We start from the raw sequence: 19,740 nt of genomic DNA on the forward strand, positions 1-19,740 counted from the left end.
TTTTTTTTACCAAGAATGAACCAAAATGAAGACATTTAGCTTTTAATCTCACAATTCTCTCATATATATATATATATATATATATATATATATATATATATATATATATATAGTATGTATATATATATATATGTATGTATGTATGTATGTATGTATGTAATGACTGTCTAATAACAGTAGCATGCAGTAAGAGCCTTTGTGTAAAGGTCTTTCTTTTAATTTTTGATGCGTAGACTGTAGCCTAAGACTATTTCACGTTCTGAAATTAACTCACTGTAAATTTTCTAATGGTTTTTAAGAATGTTACAATGTTATATTATAATGATATTGTTGTTTTACATATTATTAATATATGGTACTAATATGCACCCTTAGGGGTAGATAAGGTACAAAATTGTTACTTTAAGGTTACTTCCACAGTGACAGGCCTCAGAAGTTACAATTTTTTTCTTCACATTTTGTCAGATAAATTTTCAGGTGTGTTAAACAGCCAGTAGCATAAAAATGTCAACATAACATGTAAAATACAGAACGGGTAAAATGGAAAATCATCCAGAATTTATATTCATTCAGCACACACACTCCTGCCCATCAATGGTTGATCCTGGAGACTCGAGTAACCCCAGAGTGCAGAAGTTCAGATGGTAAAAATCAATGGAGTATGCAATAAACATAAGCAGCCTAATGTGTTTCTGCATCAGGCTTCACAATTCGATTCCTGCTCCCTGACATAATGGAGAGTTCCAGCAGGTGAAGCAGGCTGAAAACCGCTGTGATTGAAAGGTAATCTAATGAAATGACACATGATATTTTGCGTCCGTCTCAGGCGGACGACTGTCCAGCTCCAAAGAGGAGAGATGAATAAATAAATAAATTAAAAAAGAGGTTGTATTGCACTTACATGAATCGTGAGGATGAATGTGCACCATGACTAGAAGCCTGAATGTATTTAAAGCAAAGAGAGCGGGCAGCGTGCTATGATAGGTGCTGTGTTACACTGTTGATGCTGTTTAGAGTATATTGAGATGTCTGTATGTGTTTCTGTGGTGTCAGATGCAGCATCAATATGAGACATAATTTTTTTCCGTCATGACTTGCAAGTTAAAAAAAAAAATTCATAGACTCGCAATTGAAAGAAGGAGCCAAGTGTTATCAAAGTAAATATATAAATAAATAAATCACCCAGAAAAAACAGCCAGAATACCATTGCAACCAGATGAGAGAGAGAGTGTGTGTGTGATTGTATTGCTGTTGTACTATTGATATAATTTGGCATATATAGACATAGTTAAACTTTACTCTAAAGCAGGGGGCTTCAAACTGGCGAAATGGGTACACCCTGGAGTCCACAAGGGGGTGCTATAAGGGGTCAGTAAAAATGATAGGGGACGGAGCGTGTGAAAATTTAACAAAGCAGTAAGTAAAACTCCCATGTGCTTTAGTTTGCAAATAAGATTTGAGTGAGAAAAGTGTGCAAGATTTCTCGCTTAAATTCTTAAATGAAAATCGAGCAGGAATTCTTCAAGGAAAGACTCTTTTGTATTAGCAGATGTGAATACCAGTGCATGATGTTAGAGTTTATATTTCCCTGGGCAGGTTGACCACTTCAATCTCCTACCTCTTGCTATCTTTCTGACTAAGTGTTCACACGTGTTCATTGGAGGTGCTTGCAGCCTTTATTTTCCTAGTCATTTCTCAGCCCTCCTTCCAAAAGTCATAAATTTAGCTCTTAACTGTCCCTGTGAAGCAGAGATCAGGGAGAGAGATTATATGGCACACACTAGATCGATGGCACATGGCAGGGGCATGAGTTCAGTTCTCTTTCTGCCACCACAGCATTGTCTCCAAGAGTTCTCCATCATATAAAACAACTTCCATTCACTCTTTTCCAAATGGTCCGCTTGACTGAGAAACATGGCACCCTTCCCTTTTATTTATTTATTTTTCATTTATTAAGAAAGCTGATAGAACACTACATGTTCCTTTTTTTTTTTTGCTCTTTTTGCATTGCAAAGATTTTATCTGCTGTTATCGGTTATTTAAAATGGTTGTGTGAAGGTTATTTATTTGTACAGGTTTTGTAGTGTAGTGAGTGTAGTGAGAGATGGACATAAAAAAACAAGATTACATGTTATGTGCATTGTAGATGTTTTTATTATTTGTATAAATATTTATTTGTCTAGAAATAATATTTAAATAGACATAATTATTAACATTTTGTTTGTTAATATTGCATTTTATTACATTCTAAAAGTCCTATTTGTTGTATTGCTAGTGCTATTTACTGTTGCTAATATGATCTTTTCTCTCATCTCTCTTCCAGGTCTGCCAAATAGTGTTGGTCCAGTTAGTAAGTAAACAAACTCATAGATCTATATCAACCGGAAGTGCGAGATGAACAGCTTTATTTCTCGCTTCACTTCAGGTCCACTTCTGGTTAAACATCTATTTCTGATTTTTATTAGATCTATCAGATATAAACTGTGCAACCTAATCTGATTGGTTTGGAAGTTGAAACAGGGTTAAGTTAAACTATTTCTAGAAAACAGCAGTGAAGTCTATGGATGGACTAATTCAAATGCTGACTTATGCTTTGCATGCATTTAGAATACCATTGTTTTTTTTTTTTTTTTTGTTTTTTTTTTTAGATATATTATAAATGCTACAGCTGTTCAGGATCTCATCAGAAGTAGAAAGAGGAGAAGATCATTTTAATATGAGAATGCAGGTCTATGTTGTATTATCTGATCCTGCCAAGGGCCTTATAAGCCAGCAGACAGATAGAGAAACAGGCTCAGGGAGGTTGAATGTAAAAACTGGAGCCAGAAGGATATTGAACAAGTCAGAATGCATGTAGAGCCCTTAATATTTCCACATGCTTCACTTCTCCTGAGTCCAGAACATACACATTTCTCTTGAGTCCAGAATATACACATTTCCTCTTAAGGATAGATTGGTATAATATATCACAGGTGCATGGAGTAACAATACGCAAATCAAATATTCAATAATGAACACTGGAATTTTTACAAGAGTGAATGGAGTCTGATTTATACATAAAATACAGTTGGTAAAAAAAAACTTGCACTAAAAGTTGCACTTTTCATCAGAAATGTATGTCAAACCAAGTGGACACTCCCTTCTCCTCTCCTAACGTGTGTTTTGTAATTGGCCGTATAGCATGGCCTGTGCTATGCCATTTCTGCATGGGCTCACTCCATTATTTCTTATTTCAAACGTCATGCTACTGTACCATGAACATTCACTCACTGTCCTCATTGTAAATTTACACCTCCATCCAGAAAGACACAAAGAGGAGACACTCACAATGCAACCAGGGTCCCAAACAACTTGTTGTTACTTAAGCACTAAAACCGTCCTCTGACCATCACTATAACAATTATAAACATAATTCTCTCTTCCTTCACAAAACCATAGAGAGTGCTTGTAAAGAGTGTCCTTGAGGACAGAGATGTTATGCTCAAGACTGAAAAAGAAAACACTGCAGTTTCCTCAGAGTTGCTTGAGAGTAATTGAATTCTTTATTGACTTTTCCCAATTCTATTTCAAGTTTATTAAGCCTGCCAGAATTGCCTAATGCAGGCATTAGAGCAAAATTAATATTTTAAGATGAGATTTTGCCTGTACAGGATTGCATTTCATTACTGGGATGCCACTGATTAAAATATGTCACTTCTTATTTATCCCATTTTTATCAAACTTTTTACTAACAAAAACATTAATGAAGAGCAGATGTGATGAGCATCACTCCTAATCACTTGCTAATAAGGAACACATTTCATATCAATAATAAAGCTCTCAAAGTGGTGCCGTGGGTATCACAACAGTGGCTTCTGTATGTGAATATCATGTAACGTGATGAGAGATGAGAGCTTTATTTGTCCATAACTCTGATGTCAGATCCCTTCCAAACTAATAGCAACTCCAATGGTTGTCCATTGCTGCATGTTGACTCTTTGTGTCTCGCTGGGTAAGAAAATTAGAGAAAACTTCCATGAAAAGGGTTGTGGAAAAAAGTGTTTCTCCAAATATTGGATTAGTTTGCTGGATCCAAATGGTGCATTTATGTGTTTTTTATTTAGTTATTTATTTATTTATTGTTTATTTAAAAGGCTAAGAATTATTAGAAATAATACATATATATATATATATATTTTTTTTTTTTTTTGAGATAACAAACAAAGCAAATTTATTGATGAGATGATGCTGACAAATCAAGTACTAATCTAAAGAAAGAGAAGCACTTTATAATGCTGACAAACCCTGAACTCACATTATCTTATTAATCTAACAGAAATTATTTGCTTTTCATCTTTAATTTCTCTCATAAAATATTACTGGAGCTTGAACTGAAAACTCATAGTTAAGTTCACGGAATTCCCAGAATCACATGGAAAAATAATAATTTATCCCAATGTGATTGGACATAGAGGCCATTTCATAATGGGCCTTCAAGATAGTTTTATTCTGTCAGTAGCCTGCGTTTGCATGCATTCTGAGTCCCCAACCACCATGCTATGTCCTTTGTGACAAAATAAAAAAAAAATCAATTTCAAATTTATAGACGTGTCCTCACTGGAATTCCTGCACCCTGTCCTCGTTTCATGTACCCACACACTGAGGTCAACCACGAAGCAGCACATAACGGACTTAACCATGTTTGTGTTGGATGGATGGAGCATTTGGTTTGGTCCTCTCACTTTAGTGCTGCCTCTGACATTGACACGAGACTGCTCCATTCCCAGCCTTAATATTTCCACCTCTAAGGAAATAAATTGTATGTAATTATGAGGATATTCCCATCAAATTTTCATTTCAATTGTTAGCTATTTTTTCTCATACGGAACCACACTTCAAATGAATCGAACTGATAAATTGAAAAAGCATCTCAAGCAACCATAATTACACATGCACACAATCCAGTCTCACATGGTGCACCCGAAAGACTGACACAATTTCTCTTCATCACTGTCAGCCGTCATTCTCATGTATTAATATGAAGTAAGCCACAAAACACAGCTCAATTACATACAATCTCTAGAGATGATCTGTGATTGGTCTATTGGTTGCTTGTTCTCATCGAGCCTAACAGCTCAACTTTATGAATGACCCATCTGGAGATGTGTGTAGCTGTTTATGTGTACATGAGTCCATACTGGACCCGTCCTAGTGCATCTAACATCCGACAGCCACTGCATTCAATTAACACCTGATTTCTCCTGTATGCATGCAGTTCGGCAGAACATTTCATCCCTAGGTGTCGCTAACCGAAATCAAGGTAGGGTAAATTTTTAACTTGGATACAATTTCCTTTTATCTGACTCACAGAACGATTTTTAGGCTGTAGTAAGAGTGAAACAGATTCAGCAGAAGTTTGCTGACAACTAGTTTTTTTTTTTTTTGTATATTTGTTATACTGAATCATTCCAGATGGACAAACATCTTCTTTTTGCTTTTTCGCTTTCACGTACCAGTTTCTGACATGTGAGATTTTTGAGCAATCAGCATTTCTAAGAAACAAGCTGAACAGCAATAAAGACACACACAGATGATTTAAAGCGTTACGCCCTCCATTTTAATTAGGCATGGCACTCTCTCTTGGGCCCTCTCAATATTTTCTCAGTCCTTCTGGGGAGTTTTTATAGTTGTTTTAGGTAGACTGATTCAAGGCAATCCCTTGCGCAGATCTCCAAAAAAGAAGCATCACACAAACAACGGTCCTGAATAAACAGCATTTTTGATTGAATTGGGGGGTTGGAGCTTAGTAAAAGACATAATGCTCACTGCCCCCTGGTTTGTTTCGTGACTGCAAGATGAGCTGATAACTTTGGGATTGTTCTGAGCCCTGTTGTTCTGCTGCTGTGTCGGACTGGCAGTGAGACGTGGGGATCTAAGCCTTACGCACTCTCACACAAGAAGTCTGGGAAGCTCAACTACACTAATGCCAGCTGAGCAGTTTCTGCCAGCAATGCAGGCTTTTTCTTTTCTAAAGCCATCGAAAACTTTCAAACCACAGCAGCTGCAGGGAATGGAACATGCACTGTGCAAATTTGTGTTGTTTTTGTAATTTTTTTTATTATTCATGACAAAGTAACAGGATTTAAATAGTCTAGATTCTTGTTTTATTGTCAACTTCACGATTTTGGTACAGACAGTATGTAGTGTTCATATTATCATTAGGATTTCTGTTGATTTAATATGTTTTTATTTGATTTATTTTGTCTTTATTTGTCTAGTAGCTCCTCAAGTTGCTTTGTCAACCGTTCCTTCTGTACAAGTTGCAAACAGTAAGAGAGGTAGGAGGACTTGATTCATATACTCTCACTATTCTGTGTCAGTGTATGTTGTCCGAATTACCCCATTCACCATGCCCTGAATGAATCCAGAGTCCTGTACCTTATGTACTTACAGAACACCTTCCCTTGACCCTGCTATTCCCACTTTGCATAGTATCAAGATATACCAGTAAAAAGATACTGATTTTAGTGTATTTACTTAATGGTTTACTTTGTTTTATGATTAGCTCCATCCAGAATCATCATAGAAGTTCTGTACCAAATGCTTTAGAGACACTAAAGTCTTTGAAAATTGAGGAGACAAAGATTTTACTTGATGAATCAGGAGGGAAGTGTTCAAATCTTGTTGACTTTGTCAGATTATAGTGTTGCTGATCTGAGTGTGGAGGAGAACATTGAATCTGATATAATTCCACAGTGGCTCACAGACGAGAAGCCCGTCAATTTTTTTGTTAAAGTGGGCCCTCTAAAACATTTTCCAGGCAGAATGATTGACATATCCAGGCAGCTTTAGAGATCGCTTTACAGGAGATATCTCTGTCTCACCTCCTCCAGTCGGTGGACGGGGGAAAATGCTGCAGAGGAGGTCTGACCCCAATCCAGATCTCGATAATGAGAAGCCCTCCATTTCTCCTGAAAGCCCTGGAATCATCTCAGGAGGGAAGGACATGGAGGCTTTATGAGCGTAACTCAGTGCAAGAAGATTTGTCAGACCTGTTGGTTTGAGGGCACTGGCCAGTTGGTCGACCAAGTGTCCCTGGAAGGTCAGGTTAATGCCGTCAGTTTGTTACTTTATGCCAAGAGCAGCATCCGAGCATCGAGATTCAACTTCACTTTGAAAGTAGGACAGACTCCTTGTCGGTCCTGGATAAACGTTGTTTGGTTTCTTTAGAGGCTATGGGGAAATAAATAGGAAGTTATTTCTGATTTGCTTGTGCTATTTCTCATTTTGGAGCTGACAGAATCAATACTGAAAAAAAGGCTTTGTCTTTCATTTTTATGGCAGTAGTTCTGTGGAGAGGATACAGTGTGTGTACCCGTTTTCGACCTGAGAGGCTTTGTTATTTCGGGGGCATAGAAAATAGAAGCCATTGTTTTATTCTCGTGTTTGAAAGTTCCAGCTCCTTCACTACACCCTTCCATCATTTCTGTGAGACAACTCTCCATGAGCAATAGAATATAAATACAGCGGATGTAAATTTCAAATCGCATGTGCACTTGCATTCTGCCAATATTGAAAATTACATCTGTTTGTGTTTAATTTCCGTGTAACATTCCTGTTTTTATTTTCCTATCCATCTCCGTGGTTTGCTCGAGGTGAACTCTCTAATGACAACACCGCTTCTCCATTCATCTTATGGTGATCTTACATTTAATACCGCTTCTGCTGTTTCAGACCATCCAAACCTCGCATGCCATGGTGCCCCTCTTCTGCAGCGCCGCCGCAACTCGCACACACTTACCCTAAACACAGCCACATCTCTCTCCCCTTTTTGCAAGACTGCGAATGTTTCAGTCACTCCAATCGCTGCAGTTACATCGAGGTGCTAAACACCGTCATTTGCGTGAGCTGTAAGCACAACACTAGAGGGCAGCACTGCCAGCTGTGCAAGCTTGGATACTTCCGCAATGCCTCAGCAGAGCTGGACGATGAGAATGTTTGCATAGGTCAGTCCTCCAGCACTCCCATCCACCAACACAGCTTATTGCACATCACACCTCCCCCAAATCTGCCATCTGGCCTTCTGTTTCTATTGCTCCATCATTCTCCATCTCTTCACTCCCTTCTCTGTGTCTGTCCATCCCTCTGTCATCACCCGAGTCTCTTCACGCATGCTTGTGTGCGTCAGCAAAGTCACGTTGATCCACATCCCTCCAGTCTTTGAATACAAAACCAGCAAGTATGACATGATAATCCACAACAGAGTAGGACAGGAGACATTGTAGGGAAAAATAGTGTAATTTTTCATGTTTGTTACAAAGCTAAGAAAAGAAAATGAAGAAGGTAGAGCAGAGAACAAGAACAGACATTAAGAAAAAAAGAACGCCAGACAGGTGTCATTGTGAGACAGAGGTGATGTCTGTCATCACACTTCCCCAGGGAGGTGTCTGGGAGGGCTGGCACCCACAGAAAAAGGTGCTGTGTGTTGCATATGTCACTCTCGGAAAGAAAAAGCAAGAGAAAGAAGAGAGCAAGAGAGGTGTCTGGGAGCAGGTCACGACTGTGTGACTTACACACACATATGTAGGTGTTACAGGTCACAGACTCTGACCTCCACCTCAACCTAGCAATATCTGTAGGCACAGGAGGACCACAGAACTGTCAAAATATGTGAAAAGTGCATCTTGGAAGAGGTTTATGTTAGTGTTTTAGCAAAGCATTAATAATTAATAAGCATTAATGTCTTCTACTTAGAAATGAAACAAGTACGCGCTCTGTAGCAAAACCTTAAGGCTATGTTCACACTTGTAAAGAGTTCTGTTGTGCTAGGCATCTGAAAACACTGATGAATTTATACTGAAAAGAAGTAGGAGATTTTTAAAAAGGAATGATTAGTTTCCTCCAAAAAAAATAAATGTTTAAGAACAAATGTGCAGCCGTTATCAGAAATGCCATTACACATATAAGAGTTTCAGGCTACATGTCCAAGTTCTTCAAAGAAAGCACAAGAGAATTAATCAGATTCCTTTTTGAATTGATAATATTAAAACTTTTGCATTTTTAATACCCCTCAGTAGCTCAACATCTGCCAAATAATTTGCCGTCTTTGTACAGAAATGCAGGTTTTGAATGGCACTTCAGCACCATAAGCAGACCCCGGTTAATTGGCCAGATGTCTTTGGGTGATCAATGACCTGGAGAGTTACTGACATTGCCAAAAACTTATTGTCAACATGAAATCAAAATTGAATATTTACTGGGATAAAATCAGGTCACACTCTCTTTTTTTCTGATCAGTATATTGTTTTACTCAGAATTGCATCATTAAAATTATGCAAGTAAAATGCATTGAAAATGCCACTTCATGTAGACTTTAATAAAATAATCACCTTAAAGGACATTTTCTGTTGTATCAAAGGATTTAATTATGAGATATTTCTGAACAGAATCAGTGTCAGAATCAGTGGACAACAATAGAATTGGCTAATCAGGAATCCTCCACCATGTGTCTGTCTTTCTGTTTCTCCTTTGTATGTTCCCTTTCCTTCATGCCACCCAATATTTTTTATTTTTTTTACACTAAACAAAATATAGAAATATATTTTCGTAAAATTATTCAGGATGCACAGCGTAGTCATTCGGAAATGGTCTACGCTTTTACATTATGGGACTTCCAAGATGTTGAACATTCATAAATATTTGTTTTCCTTACTAAACTAAATGCCATTGTTTCCATTTTCCACCCTCACTCATCATCCCCAGCTGATGCTTCTCATTTTATTCCTTTGAAATGGTAGATCTAAGGTAAATATTCAGTTATACATGTTATAAATCTGTCCTTTGTAGACTAGCAGTGTGCATGAAGGAGGCAGCAGAGGCCCATTTTGAGCGAAAATTATTTTTGTGTAGAGGGACAGAGGGACTTTACTCATGAGCTGATCTGAGAGGCTGAAGACCACAGACCCCATCTCTCCACTGTGTGTATGTGTGTGTCTTGTTTCTACAGACTGTAAATGTAATCCCTTTGGCTCAGACACTGATCGCTGTAATGGCACAGGATATTGTAAATGTAAGGAGGGAGCGACAGGGGCTAAGTGCCATGAGTGTCTGCCAGGATATTTGTGGGACAATGGCTGCAAATGTAAGTAGAACCTCCACCCAACCTGCAGCTTCAGTCCCCTGCTCTCTTTTGCCTCTCTCATTCTCTTCCCCTCCCTACCTTCTTCTCTCTCTCTTTTTACTTTCTCTGTTTGCTGCTGCTTTATTGGCTTACCCGGGAATGAGCAGCTTGGTTCGCTTACAGCACTTGGAAAAAAAGAAGAAAAAAAACTTGGACTGATTAATTTTGAAAGAATTATTATAATCATTTATTAGCATAGTTTTTATTAATAGTATTATTGTAGATTATTTCTCAAGCACAGAGATAAACCATGCAAACAATCCTCGGGCACAATCCCATGCACATGCAATTGCGCAGATGAACACAGACAGCTGAGCTAATACTTGGAGTGAGCAGAACATTTGATGCCTGCGCTGTTTTCTCTGGCTGTTTGCTGTTATGGCCAAACTGTGATGGCTGGTTCTTCTCTCTTGGCTCCAAGCGCTGTGGTTGAAAAGATCCGTAGGTCAAGTATTGATTTGTATTCTTCAATTGGCTTCCAGCATCAAAGGTCAACATTTACCAAAGCCTCAAATATCTCAAAAGGACATTGGCTGTAATAATGTGAGATGGACAGTCCGGTAAATATGTGTATATTGAGTTCAATGCGGCTTTGAACCCAACACTACAAGGCAGGTTTAGTGTGAGAAGCAGAAATTCACAACATCACACATGTAACAAGATTAATGTAAACCAGAGTGTTTGTTACAAATAGTGACATGTGGCAAATGCACTCCCATTACTGTCTGTTCTGAGAGATATATTGGAACGAAATAAAGAGGTGTGACTCTTTATACACATCCATCATTCACCAGCATGAAGATCCATTTCCATGTGACTGTTTCAGTCGATGGTATGCACTACGGTAAAGCTCCATAACCATTTTAATTTGATGTTGTCATCAACACAGACACTTTTTGTTAGATGTCCTAGACAACAGATTTAAGTTTGTTGCATTCATCTGATTCAAAGTCCCAAAGGCCATAGTGTGTGTGATAAATGCAATCTAAGGCTCATTTTCCTGATCCCGTCTATCTGTATGCAGATTTCAATATGCAATTAAAGCTCAAATCCTTCTTCAAATAAGCCTTTTCTTCACAGTGCACCATGCAGTCTACTGCTGTTCTCAATAAATATTATCCCTCTTATCAAAAGCAAACCCAATAAATTGCTCAGTTTATTCTCTTATTACAGTTTATTTACATGCATGCAAGCAAATTGTGAATGCAGAATTAGAGGTTGAGCACATTTTTCCTGCTTGTGAATGCATATGCTTTAAACATACAGACCATCTGTTGCTCTCCTAAAATAGGTGCTTATATTTATTAGATGTAAAACTGTTTGTGCAGAGTAAATAGTTTCCATATATTTAAAGGTTTTTGTTTAGCACCCCATAACAGCTGATCAAATGACGTGGCCTTCTTCCTGCACCCGTGCATGGTCATCAGGGGATATCAAACTGAGGAGATAGAAAGAATTGTACCACAGGGTGAACCAAAAAGACCCAAACTCTTGAGAGATACATTACCTGCAAACCTATGCCTCTTTTAAGTCTTTCTTCAGATGAAGTACAAGAACACTCTTGCCAAAGGCCCCAGTTGTGGAAAAGGCAATCGATCAATTTGCTCTCTTTCCCTCAAAGAGGAGGTGTTCTAAATCTCTTTCCACAGACACAGACTACTCATTATCTCTTCCTTCTGTACAATCTCCTTTTGTGAACAATTTGATAAAAGGCAGCATTGATGTCTCAATTGCAAACAGTCGATATGTCGTACACTTCATTTATAAAAGTATCTACATCTACAGTAGTCTAAACATGTTTTGGAGAATATAGGAGATTTAAAATCTCCTATCCAGAACACTGAATCGATAAAGCCACTTCAATAAGCAATACAGTTGTTTTTCATCTTTTGATTCATCATTTCTTTCTTAAAGGTCAGACTAGACATATAAAAATGTGCTCAGAGACAGCTCATGGTCACGTCATGACTACACCAGAGTAAAACATGCGCTATTAAAATAAAAATAAATAAATAAAAACAATTGGAAGTAAATACATTTTGTTTTAAATAAAGACTTTTAGAGTACATTTTACAAGAAAATACTATTTCAGTCTTTCTACTTCAAAATTTTGCATTTTATTCAATTCATTTCCATTTCTTTGGGATTCTTTGAAATTGAATAGCAATTTTTGAGGGAAAATTGTTAATAAGTAAAAGTAAATTCTACACCTTTCTTTTCAGTGTACTGTTCTTGTTAGATTATTTTATTAAGAAAATATCTAGATAAACTGATCTAATCTAGATAATCTAATCTAAAACTAAATTCAAACCCGAGTATCTTAGTGAAGGCAACTAGAACCTTGTTATAATGCCCATATATTTCTGTACATCGGACAGAGAAGACTGAAACAAGTGAATTGTCAAATTTGATAAATGCATTAATTTAGCTCAATTTAATAAATAATTGAGCACATTTTAATTTACTGTAAAATATTATTACTGTTATTATTAGCATCATCATTATTTAAAAAAAAAAATTGTCAGTATGTACTAAACATTAAAAAATGTATAATTTGCCTACAACTACTAATGAGACAAATACTAATTGAACACATCTTAATGCTTGTTAATCACCGATAATTCAAATAGCTTGTTCATCTTGCAGGTACGGTTTCTGCATCTTGTTTTGTGATATGAGTCTGGGTTTTCACTAGGGAACAATTGATCTGCATCATAAAAAGACTCGGCAGTGATGAACAGAGGGAATTATGGACACATACAGGGGCTCATTTTTCCCTGACTCAACCATAAAGCCTGTATCCACACAGGAGATGGAGAGAGAGAAGCTGGAGACCATGTAGTTCTGCCAGCTCCCTAATCAGCCTGTTATGACTGGGAGAGTTACACCTCCTCTCTCTATCATCCAGCTCTTCCTGTCAGCTCAGTCCATCCCAAAATAGCTCAGTAACAGCCATTAAACAGATGCTGCAAAGCACAAGACCTCTCAGAAGCATTCCTCGAAAACTGATAGAGGTCAATGTTTGTGTGTTAGATGATTATTTTCCAATCAGCAGGATTATAGTGCTTTGATGAAGACCTGAGAGGCATGGCTTGTTCATCCGTTTTTTATTTGTCTCTGTTGGTTTTGCTAGTTTGTGCTGGAATGTGTTTGCCTGAAGCTTGCTCAACAGCTTATATCCGGGGTTTGGCCCTAGTGTCCCTGTTGAGAAATATACTAATGCACCTGATACACCTGTGGGGTTCAATGTCGCCATGGGATGCAGAATGCAAGTCATTGTCAAGGATTTGGAGAAACCTCTGCTGTGTTAATGATCTGGGTTAATGGCAGTGGTGAGGTTTCTGAGAGACATTTTCTTTATTTTTATTTTTTAATAAATATTTTGAGGTGACCCTTGAGCAGGGATGCCTTTTTGAAACATTTTTAATCAAATATCAAGAGTGCATTTTTCTGTGAGAAAAAAGTCTATCAATATTTTTCACTTACGAACTTCTATTAATAATGATATTAAGTTTTCTACTTGTGATTCATTTCAATCAATACTTTGCCTGCACTTTGTATTGACTCTTTCTGTCTATTTTCAGCCTTATATGAATATATGATATCTCAGGACAGAGCTCTATGTAATCATAGAAGTGTTCATACTTGTTTGGGTGTAGCCTATATGTGTGTGTGTTGTGGGGGGGTTGTCTTCTGCTTACCCTTTTCCTCTCAATGCCACAGCCCGGGTGTGCGACAGTGAACTTCTGCGTTGCCAAAACGGCGGTGTGTGTGTGAACAATATCCGTTGTCAGTGTCCTCCGGCGTACACCGGCCTGCTGTGTGAGAAACCGCGGTGTGAAAACGAGCCAGGGGGCTGCGGAGGGTCATACTCGGGCCAGGCTTACCTTTACCCACCTGGGCTGATCCTGCTTTTGCTGCTGTCCATTCTGGGTCCTGTTTTCCTTGTGGAGATCTGCTAGACCGCAGTCCATTGAGAGGCAGATCTCCAACTGTCCAGCTTCTTCTGTATGAGCAGCGCACCAGACCCACCGACACTTGGCCGGCCATGTGGAATGTGCCCAAATATCAAAGTGAAATTTCTGAGGATGACAGACAAAATACAATAAATAATACATAAATAAAAATAGTATTTATAAAATTGATTCAACATAAAAATCTAAAAGTTAAAAAAAAGAAAACATCAAGGTGTTATTTATAGAATTTACCTGAGCATATGCTTCATGAAGCAAATAAGAGGAAGTAGAGAGGTGATCTAAGCCATAATAGATACTCACTCCCCTAACAGAGCGAGAGAGTGACAGGGATTGAAGCGGACAAGACTCATCCCTTTCCTCCCTTTATCACCATGGCAACGGGAGCTGTGGCATGAACAAGTAAAGCCAGCTGCCGCCTCTCACCTGAGCCAGTCTGGGTATCATGTTGGCTGTAGACTGCTTTTGGCTATTGTGACACGGAGTGATGGAAAACTGTCCGGATTGTGTGAACTGGCAATTGCAAAAAAAAAAAAAAAAAAAAAAAAGATGAAGTAATAATATGGAGAGAGACTCAAGTAAAGAAACAAGCATTCTTTGCTGTCAGTGCATTGTGGATATAAGGAAATCTATTCAGACTGTCACATCTGTTCTGCTTTCAAATTGAGCTCGTCCTCCCAACACGTCCCATCCCATCCTTGAAAATAAACTTTAGAGTGTCCTTTGTGTCAAAAGCCCCGTCCTTCCTTCGCCCTGTGCTTTTGTGAATGTTATTCTGTAACCCTTGATATTTTTTATATATATATATAATTTTGGGCTTTTCCTTTCAGTCTGTGTGATGTTAGTCACACTCATGTGGCACACCCCCTTATCCTCCAAAAAATATGTCTAAAAAACCCATGACTATGAAATGTGACAGACTGTTTGCTGAGGCCACGGTCAAAGATGTATGATTTCACCCAAACAGATGAAGTGCTCAGACAGTCATCAGTGTATTTAATTTTTGTATTTATACAGAAGTTATTTTCTTGACAGAGTAAAGATAATGTAGAACATATACTTTTTTGTATTATTGCTGAAATGTGTTTAAGGGCAGCATTTTAGTGCATTCAATCAAGGTGCATACTGAATTAAATATCTGATTATGTTCGTCTGAAATTTTGTTTCATTTAAACTTTTTTTTTCTTCAGTTGGATTGTGTAGTTTTCCTAAAGTATATTGGCAACGTGCTGGCATCAAAGAATATCAGTTTACATACAGTATATATACTGACGTGTAAAAAAAGAAAATCACACCAAAGGACATTCTAAATGTTTTCTTGTTGCTTTAACACTGAGAAATTTAAGTGAATAAAACTTTAAAAGGACTTATTGTTGCTGTGTTGTACTGTTTTATGTGTCTTTCATTGCAAAATGAAGAACCTAAATTGTCTATGCAATGAAAGCGTGATAAATAATCACATATGTCTTTATATAACACAAGCATATAAATTGCATACTTTGCAGAATAGTGGAAAATGCTTTAAGCCTCAGAATTTTTTGCACTCCATTTATCTCAAATTCAATACAGTAATGATTTGTTTCAGTGAAACGCATTATCGGATGGGTAGAATTAAATATTAACAGCTATTGATGTCTGTTTGAGAGCTTGTTTTATGGAGTTGGCCTCGCCTGTGAGTAAACTGCCCATCTATTGCACGGGTTTGTTTTATACAGAAGGTTTTACAGCCTTTTTCACGATTATAAAGTGTGAGACAACATGGGCCTGCTAAATTATACATTTTGTAGGAGATGCTCCAGAAACATTTGTCTTTATCTGCAGTGGTTCTTAGTAACTCTATACTAATTATGAATCTCATGTTTGTGTCTATTTTTATGTGTTTTTGTGTCTGCTTTGAAAACAAAAGAAATGTTGTTTGTTATAATTATGATTCTAATTTTTGTGTCTATTTTTATGTGTTTTTGTGTCTGCTTTGAAAACAAAAGAAAAATTACACTTTCAGTTTTGATCGTACAGATAAGGTGCAATACATCAATCGAATCTGTAAAGGGTCTACTTTTTTTTGTATACAGACATAACAACAAAACTTTGTGCACTTATAAAATAAAGATAACAAACAAGGAGTGCTGTCTGCAGCCTTTGTCTGCGCTGATCTTCAGATACAAATGCGTCATTAAAATGAACTGTAACTCAGTGAATACTCAACGAAGAGACATGAGAGAGATATCTATAGAAAGCCTGACATGTCTACTTTTAAACTAAACAAGTGCTGCCGAAACAAATATTCTGTGATAAAGTAATCCATATGAAAACAACGCGATGTCCGTTTTTCACGTCTCCCTTCATTATCTTCTAATGCGACCACGCCCCCGCGCCGAGCGCGCTTTTGAGATTCAAATGTTTCACTGAAGCGCGCGGCTTTTGAATACGCCCACACAACAGAAGACAACGCAGCGAGACTGTTCTTCAAGTTTTTATTATTTTACTGTTTGCTTCGCGATGAGAGGAATAAGACATAATTCACCCCAAAAGATGTGTGATGTGGTTGAGGATTTGAGATTTGGATTTCCTCAGAAAAAAAAGAATGAAGCACTTTATTCAGCAGAGTTCATAAACATGAGTAAGTCTCTTTTTATTATTTATATACTTGTACTAGTTTTCACATAACGTGTAAACATTTTACTAGTTAGACTTTTTCCAAAGACTTTTTCCAAACTATAATTCCTGACTAAATGTATAATCAAGTGAAATATTATGAAGTTTCAATAACAATATTCACTACTATACCATTCAAAAGCTTGATGTAAATAATATAAATGTAACAATAAATGTAACTGTAACAAATGTAACAATCATTGCTGTTCTTTCAATTTATCCCCCCTAAAAAACCCTAAAAAAAAAAATATTCTCAGCTCTTTTCAACATTAATAATAATAATAATAATAATAATGATGATGATGATAATAATAACAATAAATGTTTTTTTTGTAGAAAATAAGATTGTTAAAAGGATTTCTGAAGGATTGTGTGACGAGTAATGATGCAAAAAATTCAGTTTGAAAGTCAGCTAATACCCTTAGACTCCAGAGGGTTTTTATGTGTTTTTGTGTCTGCTTTGAAAACAAAAGAAATGTCATTTATTTCATTTTGGAAATTCAGTATAAGTGACCAAATAATGGCACTTTGTCAGGCGTTTTTTTTTTTGTTTTTTTTTTTACATTAGAATGGCACTTTAAGAAATGCATGACAGTATTATTTACCAAAATTATGGTTGTTTTGAAAGATTCACTTAACTCTCAGTAAGAGCAGAAGTGATATGGGCCGACCCAATATTTTAAATCTTTATGGCAGAGCAATTATTGGCAATCTCTGATAGACTGATAGACAAATAATAAACTATGTCATTTTCGAAATTACAGGTCAATTACAATACCATATATGTATATTCTTATACATACAGCTTCAACGGTATATGTATAGTGAGTTTTAACAGTAAATTGTATTTTTTTTAATAATACATAATGCACATTTTTATATAGAAACTGTACATTCACATAAGTGATATAAAAGTTACTTCTGTTTTCAACCATGCAACCTAAGAAAGATCAACTGGTCCAGAGATGCTCTTGTAGTTGTTCCCTGGCTGAGAAAAATGGATTTCACCCTGTGTACATTTGTGTCATATTCTTTCAGAAATGCAACGTTCTCTTTATCAAGGCAGCGATATGCAACACTGACAAAGAGAATAAACAATTCAGTGCATCTATATACTCAGCAGATCCACTGTGTATTCAACAAATTCTTTGAACCAAGCCAACAAACAGGCTCAGCCAAAATCAGCTGCATAATTCCAGTCGTTCACTCCTATTTATAGGAGACAAGATATTGCAGATTATTTTCTAAAAATATCCAGTGAGTGTTTTTATTTCTGCAAATTTTATCACATTTATTTCTATTTGTCTTAAAGCAATGTGTCAAACTTCTTGCATCTGGAGTCAATCTGCCCTTGAACAGGCAGCCTATTGATTTTTAAATCAGCTTTTCCATTTGTTAAGAAGTTCAGCTTCAGTAAACATGATGATTTTTTACTTCAGGCACATCCAACTTTTTCATTGATAACAGCAATGAAAAACTGAGGATTCATTTAACGTTGACCGTTTCAGGGTTTTGATTTATGGTTTCCAACTCAGGGTAAGACTCACAAAGTTACACACACTTTTATCAGCTAATATCACAATAACAAGCATGGAAGTACTCAGACATTTCTGTTGCTAACCACTGCAGAATATGTTTCTGGAATTACCCATTTGATATGATAATGTCACAGCAACACAGATGAAAAGTAAACCAAGGTTACCCAAAGAACTACCACTTAAACTCAGACGACTCATGGGATTTGGTAAGATCATTATCCACCATTCAGCATCGCATATCTCTTTTCTTCCCAGAACAAGAGCCCAAATTTGGCTCAGCATTTAAGTCATTCTCTTGGAGGAGTAATGTTGATATTGTTCCCTCTGCCACTAATAGGAATATCTCTGCAAAAACTTGGGCTTTCTAAAGGGAGAACACACTGCATTTGGCTGCAAGAAGACATTCTTTTTTCAGATTTGATGGAATGGAGAAGCTCAGCCCATTGTATGAAGAGCAAAACAAGGTGGATGTTTGCAGGCTAAAGGTAGAATACATGAATGAAGTATAGCACTGGAGAATGTGTGAGCGCTGGAGAATCCTGAAAGTCAAACTATTGTGGAAATGTAAAGGTCTTCAAGATCATTTGGCATGAAATTCATTTCAATAACAAGAAAAAGTCATAAGAATGTACGACTCTGAGTAGAAGCACCAGCACAAAGAATAATATTAAAGAACATTTTAATAAAACTCAAAATATTTCTGGAAGTTCAAGAATCCCTACAGACCACAAGTGTGTGAGGAATATGAATAATGGAAACTTCATTACTCATAACCTTTAATGTTTTTTAAACATAGGAGATGATAAAAGGTGAGTAAAAAAAAATGTGAATCCTATTTTAGAGTCTATTACAGCATTCAGTGCTCACAATAATTAGAAATCTTTCTAGTGGCAATATACATGTTTATCTCAAAAAGCTATCTAAAAATTATTTATTTTTGTAGGGTATATAAGTCGATCAATAACACTGAACTGAACACTGCAACAAAATGAACTAAACACACTGAAACAATATTAAGGTAATATTATGTTTGTTTGTTTGTTTGTTTGATTGTTTGTTTGTTTGTTTTTTTACTTTCATTCTGACGGCACCCATTCACTGCAGAGGATCAATTTGTGAGCAAGTGTTGTAAGTTTCTAAATCTGTTCTGATGAAGAAAAAACTCATCTATATCTTGGATGGCCTCAGATTAAATATATTTTGAGTTAATTTAAAAGACGGCACCATTTTTTTTAAATATGACAAGAGAGTGTATTAAAGAGTGTATTAAAAGAGACTAGTAGTGCCAGTAAAGTAGTTACTCAGATGAGTTGACTGATATGCAGCATTGCAATGGATGAGAATATGAGGAACATCTGATCACTAATTGCTGCAACTGACCAATCAGAATTGAGAGCCGTGTAATAATCAAATC

General features: G+C 36.8%; 1 protein-coding gene across 5 annotated transcripts in view; it reads left to right on the top strand.

Moving 5' to 3' along the window:
• Positions 1-14,706, top strand: part of LOC109052266 (netrin-G1-like) — a 95,238-nt gene extending 80,532 nt beyond the window's left edge. For 2 of the 5 annotated variants that reach the window (XM_042714542.1, XM_042714541.1), the window contains exons 5-8: positions 2,324-2,350; positions 7,818-7,985; positions 9,986-10,120; positions 13,883-14,706. In XM_042714542.1, the coding sequence (XP_042570476.1) occupies positions 2,324-2,350; positions 7,818-7,985; positions 9,986-10,120; positions 13,883-14,121 (569 nt within the window). In that variant the 3' untranslated portion in view covers positions 14,122-14,706. Of the gene's footprint in view, positions 1-2,323; positions 2,351-5,254; positions 5,300-7,817; positions 7,986-9,985; positions 10,121-13,882 lie in introns of all 5 variants that reach the window. The other 3 variants (XM_042714544.1, XM_042714543.1, XM_042714545.1) reach the window with 3 other exon arrangements.
• Positions 14,707-19,740: the final 5,034 nt, after the last annotated feature.

Source organism: Cyprinus carpio, chromosome A24 (genome assembly GCF_018340385.1).
Source record: "Cyprinus carpio isolate SPL01 chromosome A24, ASM1834038v1, whole genome shotgun sequence".
NCBI classification, from domain to species: Eukaryota; Metazoa; Chordata; class Actinopteri; order Cypriniformes; family Cyprinidae; genus Cyprinus; species Cyprinus carpio.